General features: G+C 43.2%; 1 protein-coding gene across 2 annotated transcripts; it reads right to left on the bottom strand.

The window, feature by feature from the left end:
- Positions 1 to 939: 939 nt before the first annotated feature.
- On the bottom strand, positions 940 to 17,784 carry LOC117046798 (lysosomal acid lipase/cholesteryl ester hydrolase-like). Of its 2 annotated transcripts, none has more exons than XM_033149205.1 (10): positions 17,564 to 17,784; positions 16,356 to 16,497; positions 11,066 to 11,183; positions 10,431 to 10,629; positions 10,166 to 10,275; positions 8,856 to 8,992; positions 7,634 to 7,774; positions 5,879 to 5,950; positions 3,563 to 3,634; positions 940 to 1,436 (listed from the first exon to the last, which is right to left on the bottom strand). In XM_033149205.1, exons 2-10 carry the CDS (start codon positions 16,473 to 16,475, stop codon positions 1,203 to 1,205), a joined length of 1,203 nt encoding a protein of 400 aa, XP_033005096.1. In that variant the 5' UTR covers positions 16,476 to 16,497; positions 17,564 to 17,784; the 3' UTR covers positions 940 to 1,202. The 2 variants fall into 2 exon arrangements, with proteins under 2 accessions (XP_033005096.1, XP_033005095.1); XM_033149204.1 differs by having other exon boundaries at positions 941 to 1,436; positions 16,356 to 16,482.
- Between the last annotated feature and the right edge of the window lie 342 nt (positions 17,785 to 18,126).

Here is an 18,126-nt window from a genome sequence, read left to right as displayed (position 1 = left end):
AATTATGATACACTTGGAGACCTTTCAGTACTTCTAAGGAAGACACCTTCTATAAACACCTCTGCTTCGAACTTAGTGGAGTTGATAGACTGGTTTGATGGAGTTTATGAACCTCCATTAACATGCAAAATGACCTTGACAAAAATAAAGGAATTTATTGACAAGCCTATGCAAGTTCCTCAGTGGCCTTGTCATGGTCAAGGGATTGAAAGATGTGTGAAACAAGTCACGGAGGCTGCAGGAAAAGTGTATACACAGGAAAAAAGGGAGGGCTACATCAGAGGCCAAGAAGCAAGTCATCGGCTTTTGTCAAGAAATGAATCAAAACAGGACTTGATGAAATTTGTTATTAATTCTAATTAATATTATTCTTTTTTTTTACTATAATAGGACATTATAAGATAAAGTGATGATATGTTGTTACACCTGGAAACAAAATTTCTTTATATTTTCGCTTGTATAGAATGATTAAAAACTTTAACTTCGCTTCATAATGCGAGTTTTTGGCTTTTTTAAGTGTATTTCAAACAAATCTCAATTTACCAAGATAATCATCAACCAATCATAAAAATAATTGAAGATTTGGATTCCTCATGTGCAATAACATATTTTTAGAACCTCTCATTGAGCAAATTCACAAAGGAAAATTTTCCGTCCTTAAATGACACGCCCTACTGCAGATCCCTAAGTGTGCTGATGCTTCTTGGTATCAGTCGCTGTGATGTTCAGGCAGAAGAAAGCTTTTGAAGCTCCCGAACGAACGACCAGGAAGGAGAGAACATGCCAGCCAGGCATGTGTCTCTGTCAGGGTCCTACACGAGAGTAGGACGCTCCTGCGAACAGTTACAACTACATAGTTGCACCAAGGGAAAATATTTAACCAAATATCTCTCAGCGCATAGATTTATTAAACACTTGCCAAATTACTAAGGTATTGCAAAGAAAAGAGGTTGCAAAAGAGGGATTGATTTCTTCATTTCCAAGGTAGTATTGAGTGTAGTATATAGATTTTTCTTCTTCATCATCTCAGTTATTTCTATGTATAGTTGCATCAAAGATTATAGATATCCCCTGAACAAGAATATGAATATTTTAGCCCCACCTCAATTGTCAACTCAATTACAGCAGTTCTAATTGCTTTATCCATGATCTCTGTGTACATGTCCTCCTTCACTAAGACTTCCGAATATCAGTGACGAGCACTATGGATACTTATTCATTATCTCTATGATCTCCATAAACATGCGCTCAGTTGCATCAATTCCCCAGATAAAATCTAGGTGGTTCCATTCGGGAATATGCTTTTCATAAATGAGGTTAGTAATCCGTGGGCGTAATAGTTTTATATCATCTGGGCGTGCAAACAAGTCTTGCCCTCCAGTCCATATTGCGATTGGTATTTGTATATCTTCTATCCTGTATACAGGAGGTGTTGTCTGGGGATAAAACAGCAACAATAATGACTGCTAAAGACTTCCTTTCAAGCAGATGATGTAAAAAAGAAGGCAACCCATAAAACAAAATATGACTATACACAGGTTGCTAATAACTTCCCTCTGGCCAGGAATCTTGAAACAATATAGCAGAGATCAGCAAACTTTTTCAGCAGGGGGCAGGTCTACTGTCTTTCAGACCTTGTGGTGGGCCAGACTATATTTTGGGGGAAAAATAATGAATGAATTCCTATGCCCCACAAATAACCCAGAAATGCATTTTAAATAAAAGGACACATTCTACTCATGTAAAAACACGCTGATTCCCGGACTGTCCGCGGGCCGGATTTAGAAGGCGATTGGTCCAGATGTGGTCTCCAGGCCTTAGTTTGCCTACCCGTGCAATATAGTATGATATATCCAGAGGCAACATTATTGGGGTATTATATATGTAACTGAACCATTTTCACAACCAAAATCCAATTGTTAGTGGCGTATAAACTGTGTCTCAGCACTCTGTATTTCTGGAAACATATATAGTTTTTCATAATCTACCTCTCAGTTATTACACTTGTAAATTGCAACTCCAGCGAAACGTTATTCCACATTATGTATAGTAGTGTATAAACTAGAAAAATGAAACCTATTCTAAACTATATTTAAAAACATTCAGTCAACTAGCAAGCGAAATACAAAAAAACCCTGCAAAATACCTCCGAATTGCACACAACAGAATTGTTTACTAAAATAGTGTGTAAATTTGAACACACCCGAGAGAATAAAATGGACTTTAGATAACAGCAAAAAATATGCGAGGACGGGGGCTGAACTTAGCTCCCTGACATAGGCATGCCTTTGAACATACCGTATATACCCGAGTATAAGCCGACCCGAATATAAACCGAGGCACCTAATTTTCCCACAAAAACCTGGGAAAGCTTATTGACTCGAGTATAAGCCGGTTCACCTTTGCCGCTGTGGAGGAGGAGGAGGAACGAGCAGCCCGAAAGCAGCCCTTTGGGCTGCTCCTTCCTCTTCCTCCTTTGCCAAGTTTGCATTTATGCGAGCAATTCAGGAATGGAACAAGCTGCCTGGGGAGAGTAAAGAACCGCCGTTCTTGTACGCTTCTTAAGGAATGGTTAACTGGGGAGAGCGGGTGGCGGCATGAGCGGAGAGAAAGGGCTTCTTTCTCTCTGCCCCCACCGCCCGCCTCACTCAAGTATAAGCCGAGGGCAGCTTTTTCAGCACAAAAAATGTGCTGAAAAACTAGGCTTATACTCAAGTATATACAGTATCTTCTAATTGGAGCCAGACCCCCGTTAACTCTCACAGCTAGCCTCCCCCCTCCCCCAACTACCACCACCACCGCTCCTGGGAATGTTTTCTTTTATTACATTGAGATTTCTCTGTTCTCTTTATAGGTCTGTACTTGTGTGGAAGGTCTGAGAAAGTTGCTATAGAAGATGTGTGAGGAAGAGGACAGCACCGCACTGGTTTGTGACAATGGCTCAGGACTTTGTAAGGCTGGCTTTGCTGGGGATGATGCTCCGAGAGCAGTTTTTCCATCCATTGTGGGACGTCCCAGGCACCAGGTGAATAACTGGTTCAGCTACTGAAATATAAACCGAGGCACCTAATTTTCCCACAAAAACCTGGGAAAGCTTATTGACTCGAGTATAAGCCGGTTCACCTTTGCTGCTGTGGAGGAGGAGGAGGAACGGGCAGCCCAAAAGCAACCCTTTGGGCTGCTCCTTCCTCTTCTTCCTTTGCCAAGTTTGCATTTATGCGAGCAGTTCAGGAATGGAACAAGCTGCCTGGGGAGGGTAAAGAACCGCCGTTCTTGTACACTTCTTAAGGAATGGTTGACTGGGGAGAGCGGGTGGCGGCACGAGCGGAGAGAAAGGGCTTCTTTCTCGCCACCCCCACCGCCCGCCTCACTCGAGTATAAGCCGAGGGCAGCTTTTTCAGCACAAAAAATGTGCTGAAAAACTAGGCTTATACTCAAATATATATGGTAAATCTAATTTGGTCCCTCTGTAGTCTGTATTAAGTGGGAAATAGTGTCAAAAAAGTTTTCAACTGCACTATACGTATCAGAGATGTTATTCTGATTTCAAACACTGCCCTACCTGATTGTACTTCTCCATATTCTTTTCCTCTGAACCATGGTCAAATCCTTCAAACTGTTTTCTCAGATGCACCTAGAAATAAATTGTGCATTTTTGTAAAATGTGTAATTTTCAAAGATGCAAAAAGTGTCAGATGTAGGATTTTAGCAATCTTGACAACAGCCCTGTAAGATAGGCTGCTGTTATTTATCCCTGTTCTTTAGATAGATTGCTATAATGGTCTCATCATAAATATCCATCTATAATCATTTCATAGTTCTAGAAAACATTTTTTTTAAAGCAACTATGGATCAATACACTGCTTCATTAAAATGTTGCTTTATTTCCATATGAGTTCATGGATGGAATCCCATTGCATTCTTTTCTGGGATAGAGTCAGATTTCATGTGCCACACGATCCTTTCCCTGATTCCAAACATCGGAGGAAGCTGCTTCCAGCCATTCTGTAGATAGCTACAAAATCTTCAGACACAAATAATAAACACCATGCTGTGACAGAAGAGCTAGAGTGATTGGCAGCAGGGAAGTGGAATAGGATGTTTGGCACAGTTTAAAGCAAGTAGAAAGCGTGGGTTGGGAAATGACGGAGATTAGAGAATTTGGTTATGTGTGGGAAAGTCAGAGTCCAAGGGAAAGTGAGATGGGAGAAATACAGAAAGTGAATGGGGAAGAGTTGGGTTAACTGTTTTGAAATTTACAATAGACAGGATAAGAAAACCAGACTTCAAAGAACTGACCTGCCAAATTAGCTGCCAGGCTAAGTTCAAGGTGCTGGTTTGGTGCATAAGACCCTACACAGCCTTATCTCCAAAATGTTGCAATAGACAATCAGATAAAGAGAATGCCATCGTGGGAAGAGTGGGAGGAGGGGAGCTGGACTTGGCTGATTCAGAGCTGCAGGGCTAGAATCTCAGCAGCACTCTCCAGTTGCAGGGCTCACGCTGCTTCTTTGAAAAAGTTGGGGGCATTTGTCCAGCCTCTATTTTGTCCAGCCTTTGATTTCTCTTTCTCTCTTCCCCAATTCCCAATTAATCTCATATTCCTGTTTCTGTGTGTATGTGAAGTTTGATGTGTGTGTCTTTGTCTTGTGGTTACATAGGTAGTGTCACACTTCCCTTTCGCCCATCCTTCATTTTGGTCCTACTTTTTAAGGCAAGGTTTATTTATAGCTGCATTCTGCTTCGTGTACTTCTCCTTATTAGTACTTCTACCTTGTATGTATGCATGTGCAGAGGTCTAGCTAGCCACTTGGGTGCCTGATGCGGCGGCGTGTCCTGCAGCTGGGGATGGGGCGATCCGCCCATGGAGCCTCTTTGCCAGCCCCCCCTCAACTGTAGGGCTGCTGAGGGAGAGGCAGTAGGCAGAAGTAAGTCCCACACTGCCATTTGAGGCAGTGTGGAACTTGCAGGTGCCTAAGCCACCATGTCACTCCTAAAAAGTTACAACCCCCCCCCAACTCATTTTGTCGCACACACCCCAGTGATGACACCCGGGGCGATACGCACCCCCCGCACCACCTTCCTTCACCACTGTGCATGTGTGAGTAAGTCTTGTGAGCAAACTGCACACAGTCCAATACATATGCACAACAGGAACAGGGATGCAGGTGACACTGTGATCTAAACCACTGTGCCTCTTTGGGCTTGCCAATCAGAAGGTTGGTGGTTTGAATCCCCGTGACGGGGTGAGCTCCTGTTGCTCGATCCCAGCTCCTGCCAACCTAGCGGTTCAAAAGCATGCCAGTGCAAGTTGATAAATGGGTACTGCTGCGATGGGAAGCTAAACGGCATTTCTGTGTGCTCTGGTTTCCGTAACGGTGTTCCGTTGCGCCATAAGCGGTTTAGTCATGCTGGCCACATGATCCGGAAAGCTGTCTGTGGATAAATGCCAGCTCCCTTGGCCTGAAAGTGAGATGAGCGCTGCAACCCCATAGTTGTGTGTGTGTGTCTACTTCAGTCATTAAAAATAATCTTTTTATTGGGGGGGGGGAATTGTAAAGCTGGCTAGCATGAAAGTCCTTGCATGGAGTTACCTGTCTGAAATTTCAATTACATATGGGGAGGAAACCCCCAAACAGGGGCATTTCCCCCCTGCATGCCTTCCCCTTCCTCTGAAGTTGGCTCAGGTGTATGTGTGTCAAGAGGACCCATGGAACAACTTGGGGGGGGGAGGGGAGGATAGTGGGGATCATTTTGTCTGGTAAGTCAAAATGCTTGTCTTGCCAGATCAATTGACATAGCACTAGGATGAATTCCTTCAATGGCATTTTAATAAATTTAAAATTGAATAAGCATAATATTTGAAAATTCAATATACCTGTTTCCAATGCAACACGTTTTGCACAGATGTTCCAGCAGGAGAATGGGATGCATACATGTCCATTCGGCTCTGAAATAAAACAGTCTACATGGCTTACGCTGCTATAATGCTCTGTTCTGGAAGCCCCACCTGATATCTACACTGTTCCCTTTTCTACAGCAGGCAAAGACCTTTCTATTTTCCCAGAGAAATGAATATACAACAGTCATGATGTCTGAAGATGAGGCAGAGGTAGAGTCCAACAACAACTAGAGGACCACAGGTTTGCCAGCCCAGTCTGACTGTAGGACTAAAATTCAAAGGGGACTTGTTGGAATCTAGTGGTTCAGACATGCTTTAGGAAGCTCACAGTCCATTAGGGCTTCCTGCCTATCCATTTCAGCTTCTCATCGGCAGGGCAAGAGGCCTATATGCATGTGTACCTACAGGAAGCCTCTTGGGTTGACAGGGGTCAACAAACCTGACATACTGGATTAGATGCATTTGCATGACTTCTCCATGAATGCACAGCATTCATACTACACATACTACCTTTGTAGAATCCATATCTGAGGCTCAAATGTCAGTTTATGAATGGATTCTGAAATGCATTTGGGAGTTGGAAGAATCCTGGTGGAAAGTCCTGATTAGTATTCAAGGTATACAATGCTGTGAGACTGGTGTGTGCTTGTGGACATGGGGGCAGCCATCTGTTGTACACACTGTGGCACTTTGTGCACAGAATTAGAGGGAAAGGGATGCAGATCTGCGTTCCTTCCTGAGAACTGGTCTGTTGAAACAAATGTTCATCATAAAGATGGAATGGGAATTCTTTGCTACCACTAGACAGAGGAGAGAAATGGTAATCCATTTCCACATTTCAATCATTTCAACCTGGAAGCTTTTACATAACAAAGCGTAAGCACTCATTAAGCTTAGATATAATATATCCTCAACTCCAGCAACCCCAAACAATCTATATGTCATAGATGTTTTTAATTATTTACAATATGCTTTTAATTTATTTTAAATTTTATTGTTCTACCATTGATGTGCTCCCTCTAGGGAGGAAGGGTGGGGTAGAAATGTTTGTTTGTTTGTTTGTTTGTTGCTGTTGCTGCTGCTGTTGTTGTTTCTAATCCAACAACCGGAAGTACCTCAAAGTTACATGTGCCCAAGCTTAAGCCTATGCATGTTTACTCATCATAAACTCACGTAGGATTGCGGGGCTAGTTTTCAAGAGAAAGAATCACCCTGCAGGGGCAGAAGGTCTTGCCATGCCCTTGCCACTTGGACTACAACTCACTTCAGGGAATTGGGTGTGTAACATATAAGCAATGACAACAGTATAGTGACTGTGCATAAAGCTACAGAACCAGGTCCATGTTGTATGTCTCACTGGGAACCCATTTTAGTGGTGAGTGGGTGGTAGCGCCACGTTTAAATGGGAGCCAAGCTCTACCCCCATCCCCAGTGGCCACCTGCCATTTTGATTTACCTAAAATTTAATGCCTTGGTCCATAAATCTATGAAATTAGTGTGATTGCTTTGTGTGTGTTCTGGGAACCATCAATAACACTGAGCCAAGGGCACCCTGAAATCTGGTGCTGTCCTTGCCTGCAACTCTTTTGTTGTTGTTTTTGGTATGTGCCCCAGTTCCAGCTCGACTTCCAGGGTCATCAGTCTCTTACGTTTATCCCTGGCCTACTTAGGCTAAACACAAGCTCCCCTAAAATTTCCATTAAGTGTTACAAAGACAAGAATATAACTTACCAGGTTTAAATTGGGGATGTTATATCCAGCCACATAGGAAATAACATTGGCACAAAATTTAGGCTGATAAGTGCAAATCCTAGTGACTGCCTTTTTCCAATGCATAGAGTAATGAAAAATATCTTTCTGGCCAAATATTGCCTGAAAAATAATATATTTGAAATTAGCTACCACTACACCAAATCAAGATCAATATCCTATTCTCAGAGAGTCCCACTGTTGTGGAATGTGTATGGAGGCGGGAGGGAATGAAGTCGATAGTGGTTTCTCAGGCTGCTGCTGCTGCCAAAATCTCAGCAGATCCACCTTTGCCTCCAAGCTAGTAGCAGCAGCAGTCTGGGTGGCCAGCAGATGCCCATTTTGCAACTGGCTCTGCCAGGATGTGGAAGAGGAGCCAGCCAAGCTGCTTCATTCCATAACACTCAAGTTCCGTACCCGCTTCCTATGTCATTATGTAGCATAGCTCCCTTCCTATTTCCTATTAGCATCATTTTCAAATAGACAGAGGGCTGCTTAAAGTCTTGGTGCCACAAGTCCAGTCCTGCTGCCAATGAGCAGAGGGAGGGAGGCAGCTCCAAAGCCCTAGAAGGAGAGCCCAGATGTGGTTCAAGCACTTCCTGCTCTTCAGCTCAGGTTCCTCTCAGGGCAGTTCTGCTGCTTCCAGATGACACCTCAGCTGGAGCTGCTTCACAATTCCCTCAGTAGTACTGAGCTTGGGAGGAAGAGCATTTGCTGTGCAAACTCTCCTGCCCACACTGGATAGGGGAGAGCTCCCGGCTTGCAAAACAAACCAGGCTGCATGCCTTTCCCTGCGTGCATTGCAAATGTCCATGAGACTGCAGTAGGACCAGCAAATATGGCAGGTTGGGTTGGACAGCAGAATAACTGCTGTGGGTGGGGATAGTGGCCAGAGTGCTGAAGGGGCCCCAGAAGTCCCTCATACCTGACAGTGCCACTTCCTGCTTTGCATCCCCCCACCATAGATCTAATGGGACACTCCTTAGTAAATTATAAGAAACTGTTACAACACTCTTAGTGCCTTACTGTGGGCACACTGAGTTTGGTAAACAAATGAGAGCAGGGGTGATGGCACTAGCATACACACACACACACACACACACACACACAGACTATGAATATAGATCTTTACTCAACTCTGTACCTATATGATTGACTTATGAACTAGTCTGTGCTCATATAAATAGTGCCCAGAAAGACTTACGTGGAAAATCATCTCAGGAACACGTGCTAGTTTTGTGATTGGGGATGTGCAAAATGTCACTGTGGCTACAGGTGCCAAAGCAAAAAATACTTTGATTCTTTCAGCCAGTTTTGGCCAAGTAGAGAATCCTATGAAACCTGAGAAAATAAAATTTATCCTAAATCAGCAAGTTGTCAATTCCTTCAACTTTCTAGAATACTCATAGCCCTTGCAGTTGATAAAAATGTAATTGTCTTCCTTCATGTTGAGTGCCTTTAGCTTTATATTCCATTCCTGTTGGGCCTTTTAATGGCTAGTCGGTGTCTTGGGGGGTTGGAATGGTCATGCTGGTTTATGCTGGTTTTCATAATATTTTGTACTGTCTAAAATGGTTTTTAAAATGTATTATGGTTTATTTGTGTTCATTTTTGTAAGTCACCTTGGGAAGCATTTTGATTGAAAAGCAAATTAAAAATCTTTTAAATAAAGAAGGGGAGCCTTGCTGAATACAAGGGGATGGATAGCTCAGTTCACCAAGTGGGATGGTGTGCATTGGTCCATGTGAGGGCTGTCTGAGATTCCTGTCCAAGACTGTGGAGAGAAGCTCCTATCCAGTGTAGATCGGGGATAGGGAACCTGTTCCAGAACATGTTGAACCCCATCAACCCCAATCTGAATGACTAATGGTCAAGTATAATGGGAGTGACAGTGTAACAACAAACATTATGAGGGCCACAAGTTCTCCATCCCTGGTATGAACAGTACTGAGCTATGTGCATCCATGGTTTGTCTCTGTATCAAGCAATTTCCTACTGAACCAAGGGTGGGAAAGTGGATCCTGCTGTCAAGTTAGAGACTCAGCATTCCCACTCCCTGATATGGCACATTTGATTCCAGTGATGTCGAGTTGAAACCTGCAGCTGCAAAGGAAGAATCAGGAGCACAGATTTTCCCTTTCTTCCTCTACAGCCCTGCATTTAAATCAAGCCATGGCTGTAGAGGAAGATTCTCTCTTTGCAGCCACAATTTGAAATCAAGTTGTGGCTCAGGCTTCAAAGGACAAACTGGGTGTGCATTGCAAGCACAGTCGTTCTTCCATTCCAGCACTGTGCTTTTTGAATCTGGCATCTTTTTGGCCTCAGAAAAAGGCACCCAATTAAAAAACAAACAAACAAACACCCAAATCAAAGCAGAAGTTGGCTGTATGCTGTGCTTCCCCCTGACAGCTTTGTTTCTTTCTAGACCTGGTTTTTCTCAGGGTGTCATTGGAACAATATCTCCACATCCCATTGTGATGCTCATGTGAAAACAGCCTGCGTTCTGTAACATACCACTTGTGGAGCCTTCCGAATGGCCTATGTAATATAGTTGTTCCTGCCCAGTTTTATTCAGAATGAAGTGTATAACAGCTGGAAGGTCATAGTATCCCATCTCATGAAAACTAGAGAGAGAAATGCACACAATAATGCATGAGCAAGCATTTGTGATGTATTAGCATTAGCAATGGATAAACAAGAGGCAAGGATTAGCACAAAGCAAAGAAAAATATCTACGTGGATCATGTGATGACATAATCCACCATCTTTGTTTTCTTACCTAAACTCCCAGAATTTCTTCTCATTTCTTCTCATTGTTTTATGATTTGAAGACCAAGGATTTCCTCTGCTGTTTCCAAGCCAAACATCATACCCAGCGTCTGCCAATATGAAACCCAAACTGTTGCTGGGCAAGTTCGAAATCCAGTGGGTAGCATCTCCAATCAAAGCATGTTGCAAAAACACACTGGGTCGTGGACCTATAAAATAGTAAGAGATGCTTTGTTAATGGCCTGTTATATTCTATATAAGGGACTCCAATTTTCAGTGTGGAAAGGAAACAATTTGATGTATTCTTCTTATTATTTATTTATACCTCACCTTTTCCCATGATGGGTCTCAAGGCAACTTACAGATAAAAACAAGAACTGCTTAAAACATAGAAAAATCAATCATTACTATACAATTAAAGATTGGTAGAATTGATAGAATTACAAACTCTATGCATATATAAAATCTGTTTAAAATATACCAGTAATTACAAGAAAAACAACACGGCACTTAATTCCTATTTAATTAAACAATGCTTAATCACACACAGTTGGGATTAGGATTATAGCCAAAATTTGTGAAACCTAAGGTGGGATGGGTTAGGGCTTGTCAGTGTTATGATGTTAGCCTTTCCCAGGGCATTACCTTTGTCTGCATCACAGTATCTTCCACAAGGTATTCTGTAGACTGTAAGTATATATCCATCTTTTGTCGCAACATGATGTTCCTCACTTGGGTATCCATGATAATGGATAATCTCACTCTGGGGAGAAAACAGAATGGGGTTGCTTGAAGGCATCTCCTTTGTAATTAAGTGTTGTCCATCCACCCATCCATCCATCCTTCCTTCTGCCCACCTGTCTCTGTTAGCAAGTAGGTGCACCATCAGTAGGGAAACTCACCATAGCCGAGTTTCCAACTTCACCCAAGCAGCTAGAAAGCAGCTACAATGAGCTCTGCCATGAACTAGACGGAGCCCTGGCCGACAAAGCATCAAGGGAAGTTTTAGCCTCAACTGTGACATACGCTCCAACATTTCTCCAATTAAAATAGAGACATTCTATTCAATAATGATAATGATGATGGTGGTGGTGGTGGTGGTAATATTTATATCCCACCCATCTGAATGGGTTGCCCCAGTCACTCTGGGTAGCTCCCAACCTATATAAAAAATGTAATAAAACATTAATAGTTCATCAAATTAATAGTCAAATTCATCTTCCAGGGGATCCACTGCCAGTTGAGGCATCAGCTTCTTAATCCCCACTTAACTCACCAGCAGGAACAGGAACAGGCAGGAGCCCAAGGTATGGGGGTACATGTGGGTAGAGGAAGCAAGTGGGGGGGGGGAGAGAAGGAGGATCCAAGAGAAGGGGCCAGTGACTTGTAGGGTGCTGTGCCCCTTGTGGTGGAGGAAGAGGGGAGTCAGAAGGAAGAGACCTGCAGCCAGAGACAGGGGAGACAAGGAGAAGGAGGAAAAAGCACTGCAGGAGGCCTCAGATCCTGGAGAGACTGAGAGTCATGGCTTTGGAAACCTCTAGGTCAGGCTAGGTCAGGCTGGATGAATCCCAAGATGGAATTAAGATTGCCGGAAGAAATATCAACAATCTCAGATATGCTGATGACACAACCTTGATGGCAGAAAGTGAGGAGGAATTAAAGAACCCTTTAATGAGGGTGAAAGAGGAGAGCGCAAAATATGGTCTGAAGCTCAACATCAAAAAAACTAAGATCATGGCCACTGGGCCCATCACCTCCTGGCAAATAGAAGGGGAAGAAATGGAGCTAGTGAGAGATTTTACTTTCTTGGGCACCATGATCACTGCAGGTGGTGACAGCAGTCACGAAATTAAAAGACGTCTGCTTCTTGGGAGGAAAGCAATGACAAACCTAGACAGCATCTTAAAAAGCAGAGACATTACCTTGCCGATGAAGATCCGTATAGTTAAAGCTATGGTTTTCCCAGTAGTAATGTATGGAAGTGAGAGCTGGACCATAAAGAAGACTGATCGCCGAAGAATTGATGCTTTTGAATTATGGTGCTGGAGGAGACTCTTGAGAGTCCCATGGACTGCAAAAAGATCAAACTTATCCATCCTTAAAGAAATCAGCCCTGAGTGCTCACTGGAAGGGCAGATCCTGAAGTTGAGGCTCCAGTACTTTGGCCACCTCATGAGAAGAGAAGACTCCCTGGAAAAGACCCTGATGTTGGGAAAGATGGAGGGCACAAGGAGAAGGGGACGACAGAGGATGAGATGGTTGGACAGTGTTCTCGAAGCGACTGGCATGAGTTTGGCCAAACTGCGGGAGGCAGTGGAGGATAGATGTTTTGAGACTACAATTCCCTGCATCCCTGACCACTGGTCCTGCTAGCTAGGGATCATGGGAGTTGTATGCCAAAAACATCTGGAGGGTGGAGGTTGAGGAAGCCTGCTCTAGGTCATCTCCTCTGCTGTTTCCATCCTCAAGGAAGGTGCTGAAGGGCTGGAAACAACAAGAGCTGCTGTTGAGGAGGAGCCAACAGGTGTTTGAGCAAGCCATAGCAGGCAAAGTGGGAAGGGAGGGTTGCCCTGTTGTTCCAACTGTTTGAGACAAAGTACAAGCGTGCAGTAGTTGGTGCCTAGACAGCTGTGTGTTGTATTTATTTGAATGTTAGTAGCTGAGGTAACCAAGCGCTTTGCCAACAAAGAACTAAAGATCCTGTTGCTCATCCTCATAGAATCTTAGAGCTGGAAGCAATTTATTTTCAAATACAAAATTCTTTTGCCTCAATCCTTTTATTTTCCTCTCTATTTTATTTCTTGTAATATATTACAAGAGATTAAATTACTACAAACACAATAGTAGTTTGTAGTAATTTAATCTCATATAGTATTTCTTTATTTCTAGGTTTTTGTAATAAATCTTTTTCTTTCCTTACTAACTCATTTACTATTTCCAGGTTTTTTAAATTTCATTTGACTTTTTCAAATATACATTTTGCTTTATTAGGTAGCCGCTTAGGACTTGCATCCAAGACCCTCATCGAAGTAGAAGAAAGAAGAAGGTGAAGAAGTAGATAGGTAGAGATGGAGGGGAGAAAGACGGAAAGGAGGAAGAAGGAGGGAAGGGAAGGAAAAGAGAAGATTTAAAGGGGGGGGGAGGTTAAAAAGTTCTCCAAAGTCTTTTTTATATTTTCTCACAAATGATGTGGCTTTCAGTACTTCCACACATTGTTGTTTCTTTCCCTTCTGTGTAAAGAGAATTCCCTCTGGATGTTCCCACCGGAATGAAAGAGCTTCTGTCAAGAATTTACATTCACTCCTTTTTTAAAAAAAGAATCTTATCGGGATTTCATTCAAGCTGATAATTCTTTGTTCCTCAATTACCAGTCCTTTCTGAAAGTGGGCCTGCAGTACATTATTTTTGAAGCTTCTGGAAATGAATATCACTAAACAGTCACCTGGTGATTTCTTACTTTTAGCATAGCGTGATTCACTCTGAAAATCATGTGGCAACTGTAGTACTGCCGATTCCACCAATCAAAGTGGTTGAGTGGGCACATCTAGTAGGCAAACTGTTCCCAAGTTCTATTGGGCTTTATATACTAATTGTAACACCTTGAACTTGGCCCAGTAGCAAATTGGCGACCACTGCAGATTTCTGAGCACAGGTGTTTTGTGCTAATATGGCCTCACTCCTGCCAGCAATTGTGTTGCAACTTCCAGGTCAAGTGCAAGGGAAGCCCCACACAGAGTGCATTGCAGTAACCCAGTCTTGAAGTAACCATTGCATGAACCGCTGTGGCAAGGTTTTTCCAGCCTAGGAATGGCCACAGCTGTCAAACCAGTTGCAGTTGGTAAAAGGCAGTTCTAGCCACTGAAGCTACCTGAGCCTCCAGTGACAGAGCTGAATCCAGAAGCATCCCCAAACAGTGAACCCGGTCCTTCAGGGTGAGTGCAGCCTCATCTATGGTAGGCAACTGGTTAAATTTTCAGACATGGGAGCTTCTTATCCACAGTGCCTCCTTCTTGCCAGGATTCAAACTCATCTTGTTTTTTCTCATCCATTTCACCATTGCATCACCAACAATTCAGATATTATGGAGAAATAGAGCTGCCCTGAAATGACCTCTCCCAATGGCTTCATGTAGGCTGAAAGGCCCTCTCCCAATGCTACTGTCTGGACTTGGTCATGAAGGTAGGATTGGAACCACTGTAATGCAGTGCCCCAAATTTGAGTTCCTTGGAGCTGGTCCATAGTCAATGGTATCAAGTGCCAACAAGAGATCAAAAAGGAACAAGGTCACATTCCTCCGTCCCACTCTCTGCAAAGGTCATCCATCAGGGTGACCAAGGCCAGTCCTGAACTCACCTGTGTCCTCCATGAATGTCTTCAGTTGTTCCACCACTTTTCCCCAAAAGGGGATATTGACCACTGACTGGTAGCTGTTTTAATCCAAAGCATCTAGAACCTGTTTCCTTAGGAGAAGTCACACCACTACCTCTTTCAATGCAGCAAGGACCACCCTCTCATGCCATGAAGCATTAACCACACTCTGGACCCAATCAACCAATCAGCCCCCCTCTGCTAGATTTAGGATGGACAGTGGTCAAGGGGGCATGTGGTTGGATGCAACTGCCCTGAGATCTAATAATAATTTCACCTGCATCAGGTAAAAGTGATCCCACAAAGCAGGAGGTGCAACAAGTGCAGAGTCAACATTACTCTGAAGTTGAGAAACCTGATCCTCAAAGTGCATAAGCCAGTTGATTACTGTGGGCCTTTGAGGGCTCCAGAGGTCCCTCCCTCACACTGGGTCTCAGTAAGTCCAAAATAACTCCACCGGCTAGCTACTAGAGGATGCAATACGAGGGTGCAAAATGAGCATCTTTGCTGCCTTTATTGCCACATAGTAGGCAGGATTATGTGTTTTTATTGGCTGCAGAGCAAGAATTGTGCTATTTTAGTCTCTGTCTAGCCACACATGCTAGCCAGTTTCATAGCCTGGGACTGTGGGGAGTTACTGTACAGAAGCAGGAGGAAAATGGATTTTGAGATTACTGAAATTGTGTGCATGTGTGGCAGACCAGCTGAGGATTTGGCAACCAAAAAGGCAACCTGGGCTACTCTCCCCACCCCCATTTTAAAAACTCGGACATAAGTCTATACTGCAGTAATCCAGACACTGGTTGCATAATTTTGGCAGCTCCCTAAGGGGCATTATGTACCCAACAGAGGCATTGTCTTAAATCCTTGACAAATTTCCTTGTTGCTTGGAAGAAAATCCTACTGCTTAAGATAGAACTAGTCATTTCCCCCAAAGTCTCAGTATGTGGATTCTCCCAGCACAGAATCATCTCCTATCCAAAACCCTCTCCTTTCACATGGATTTGGTGAGAACAAAGTGTATTTAAGAGCTGAGTATTAGACAGAAAGATGGTGTTCCAACCAGGTACCTATGCTCCTGATGATTCAAGTCTGGATATGGACCACAGGCCTGAAGGGGATTTCTGTTGCTTCAGGATAAAAGCAGGTATTGCATTCCTGCTTTTTGGTCAGAGTTCATTTACAGATGCAGCTGTATTTCTCACACCACTCTTGGAGAGTCTCGTGATCTACTAACTGAGCCATCCCTTCTTTGATGCCCAATACCCTTGGAGCTGTGTCCCCAAAGCCCTGGATGATGTCCCTTCTGTTACTAAGCCTTTCCTCAAAACCTACCTAGGTTAATCCCCTATGCACTACATTTGTAGGTCAGTCTGTAACTAAGCCTGTGCCAATGTGTCCTATGGCATCACCCTTCCCTGTTTATTGCTACCCATAGATAGTTACTATGCAGAAGTAGTAGTATCTGGAATAGCCCCTAGTACTTTGGAACAAGAACTGGTGATTCCCCTTTATCTCTCTTATTTTAATGACAAAGAAATAGCAGTCAAAAGTACGTCTTACTTACAACATTCATAAAACACTCAGGATCCACTGTATCTGCAGTCACAGGTTTTTCTGAAGCTTTGAATTCTTCTGAACTGTAAATTCCTTGGCACAAACATGCTACTATAATAAAGCCCCACATCTTCAACCTGTATGGAACAATGCTGTTGCATAACAATAACAACAACAACAGTAGCAGTAATAATAATAATAATAATAATAATAATAATAATAATAATAATATATGTGGTTCCTGTATATTTAAAGCAGGAATGATGTGCCCACAACTTTTGGTTAAAATGAAAGAAAATTCTGAAACCAATGTAATTCCCTGGTGGATCCTTTTTGACATAAAGGAGGAGATGTAAGAATGTGTTGGGAATGGTGTGTGTGTGTAAAACAGATAGGAAAACTATGACCTTGGATAACATGCGATCATAACATCATTTAAAGCATTTTTTTCTCTGAGATTCATGCTGAAATTATATATATATATATATATATATATATATATATATATATATATATATATGTTGGACTCTTAAGTTGTTTCCCAGCATTTCCTTTCCTTGCTCAAATTTCCTCCCATTGTGAACAATGGGGGAAACCACTCCAGTTCCTGGTAGCTTTATCTGTGGTTAGGGGGATGTGTTGATGGACTGGTAGTTTTGGATCCTTCAGATCCAAGTCTTCCTCTGGTTTGCCCTCAGCATGTCCCAAATCTCTCACCAGGCACCATCTCCCTCTTTTTTTAAGGTCCTTCTGATGTTACAGCTCCAAAATTAGTAGTCAAGGGCCATGGAAGTTTATGTGGTGGTGTGTAGGGGAGCTACAGCATCTGATGTCGCCCTTCTAGGTCGACTCTCTCTCTCTCTCCCTCCCTCTCTCTCTGCTCTTGGGGAGGGAGATCCAGTGGTTCCTATGGTCCCTGGGATTTCAGGGATGTAACACTACAAGTCTCTGTTTTTAAGACCTGTGTGGTTCCACTAACAAAACTTCCCAATCATCTTCATGCATTGTATGCATACAGTGGTTCTGTAAAATACACTCCCCAATGGGGGAGAAGTCTTCTGTTCACCATTCCCAGAGCACTGCCTCATCATCTAAAATATTTCAAAAGCATCAACTATAGCTTCCTTTCTCCAAGCCTATAACTATATTTCCCGGAGTTAACATATATTTTTTTTCCTAAAAAGGAAGGAAATTTATATATACAAACAGACTACTCACCTAAAGCAGGATTCTCACTCTTCTTTGTTACAGCCTGCAATTTTTTTTAATTTTGGGCTAGAGTTCCCAAAGTGCAATTGCTGACGTTATCGGGACACCTTAAGTTATTAGGCGAGTTTGTCGTCCTCTCTCAAAAGAAGTGCAGAGACCCGACTGAGCTTCGTAGAAGCATTTATAAAACGGGAGTGTGCTAAAAGTTCTGGATGAATAGCAATCCTCCAGAAGGTCGGAGGGTTGCTCTCTGCCGCCGGGCAGCGTCTCCGCCCACTCTCCTGCTCCCCGGATTAGGCGTGACTCGCGAGCGGAGCTGCAACCAGGCACGCTCTTTCTGACCCGGAGCCAGGCTCCGGTGAAGGAGCTTGCTGTGGCGCCCCCACAAAATTGCTGACGGGGCCACGCCCCCTACCACCCCAGCCCTTTGAAGAGACCAAAAAGCAGTTCTTCAAATCCCAGCTAGCGACTCATTATTAGCTCCTTCATTACTGTTAGTAAAGAGTTCAGTACAGCCCACAGAGACTGCGTGCGAATGTCGATATATGGCTGAGAGAGCCTTAAGTGGATTT

The sequence above is a fragment of the Lacerta agilis genome, chromosome 5, assembly GCF_009819535.1.
Source record: "Lacerta agilis isolate rLacAgi1 chromosome 5, rLacAgi1.pri, whole genome shotgun sequence".
NCBI lineage: Eukaryota > Metazoa > Chordata > Lepidosauria > Squamata > Lacertidae > Lacerta > Lacerta agilis.
This window is presented reverse-complemented; position numbering and strand designations above follow the sequence as displayed.

Excerpts from the sequence above, each read along its gene's own strand:
- LOC117046798 (XM_033149205.1), bottom strand. The coding sequence starts at position 16,475 with ATGTGGGGCTTTATTATAGTAGCATGTTTGTGCCAAGGAATTTACAGT. Across the intron at positions 10,630-11,065 it reads ATACTGTGATGCAGACAAAG|GTCCACGACCCAGTGTGTTT; the intron begins GTAATGCCCTGG and ends ACTATTTTATAG. Across the intron at positions 5,951-7,633 it reads ACATCCCCAATTTAAACCTG|AGCCGAATGGACATGTATGC; the intron begins GTAAGTTATATT and ends GTTTTATTTCAG.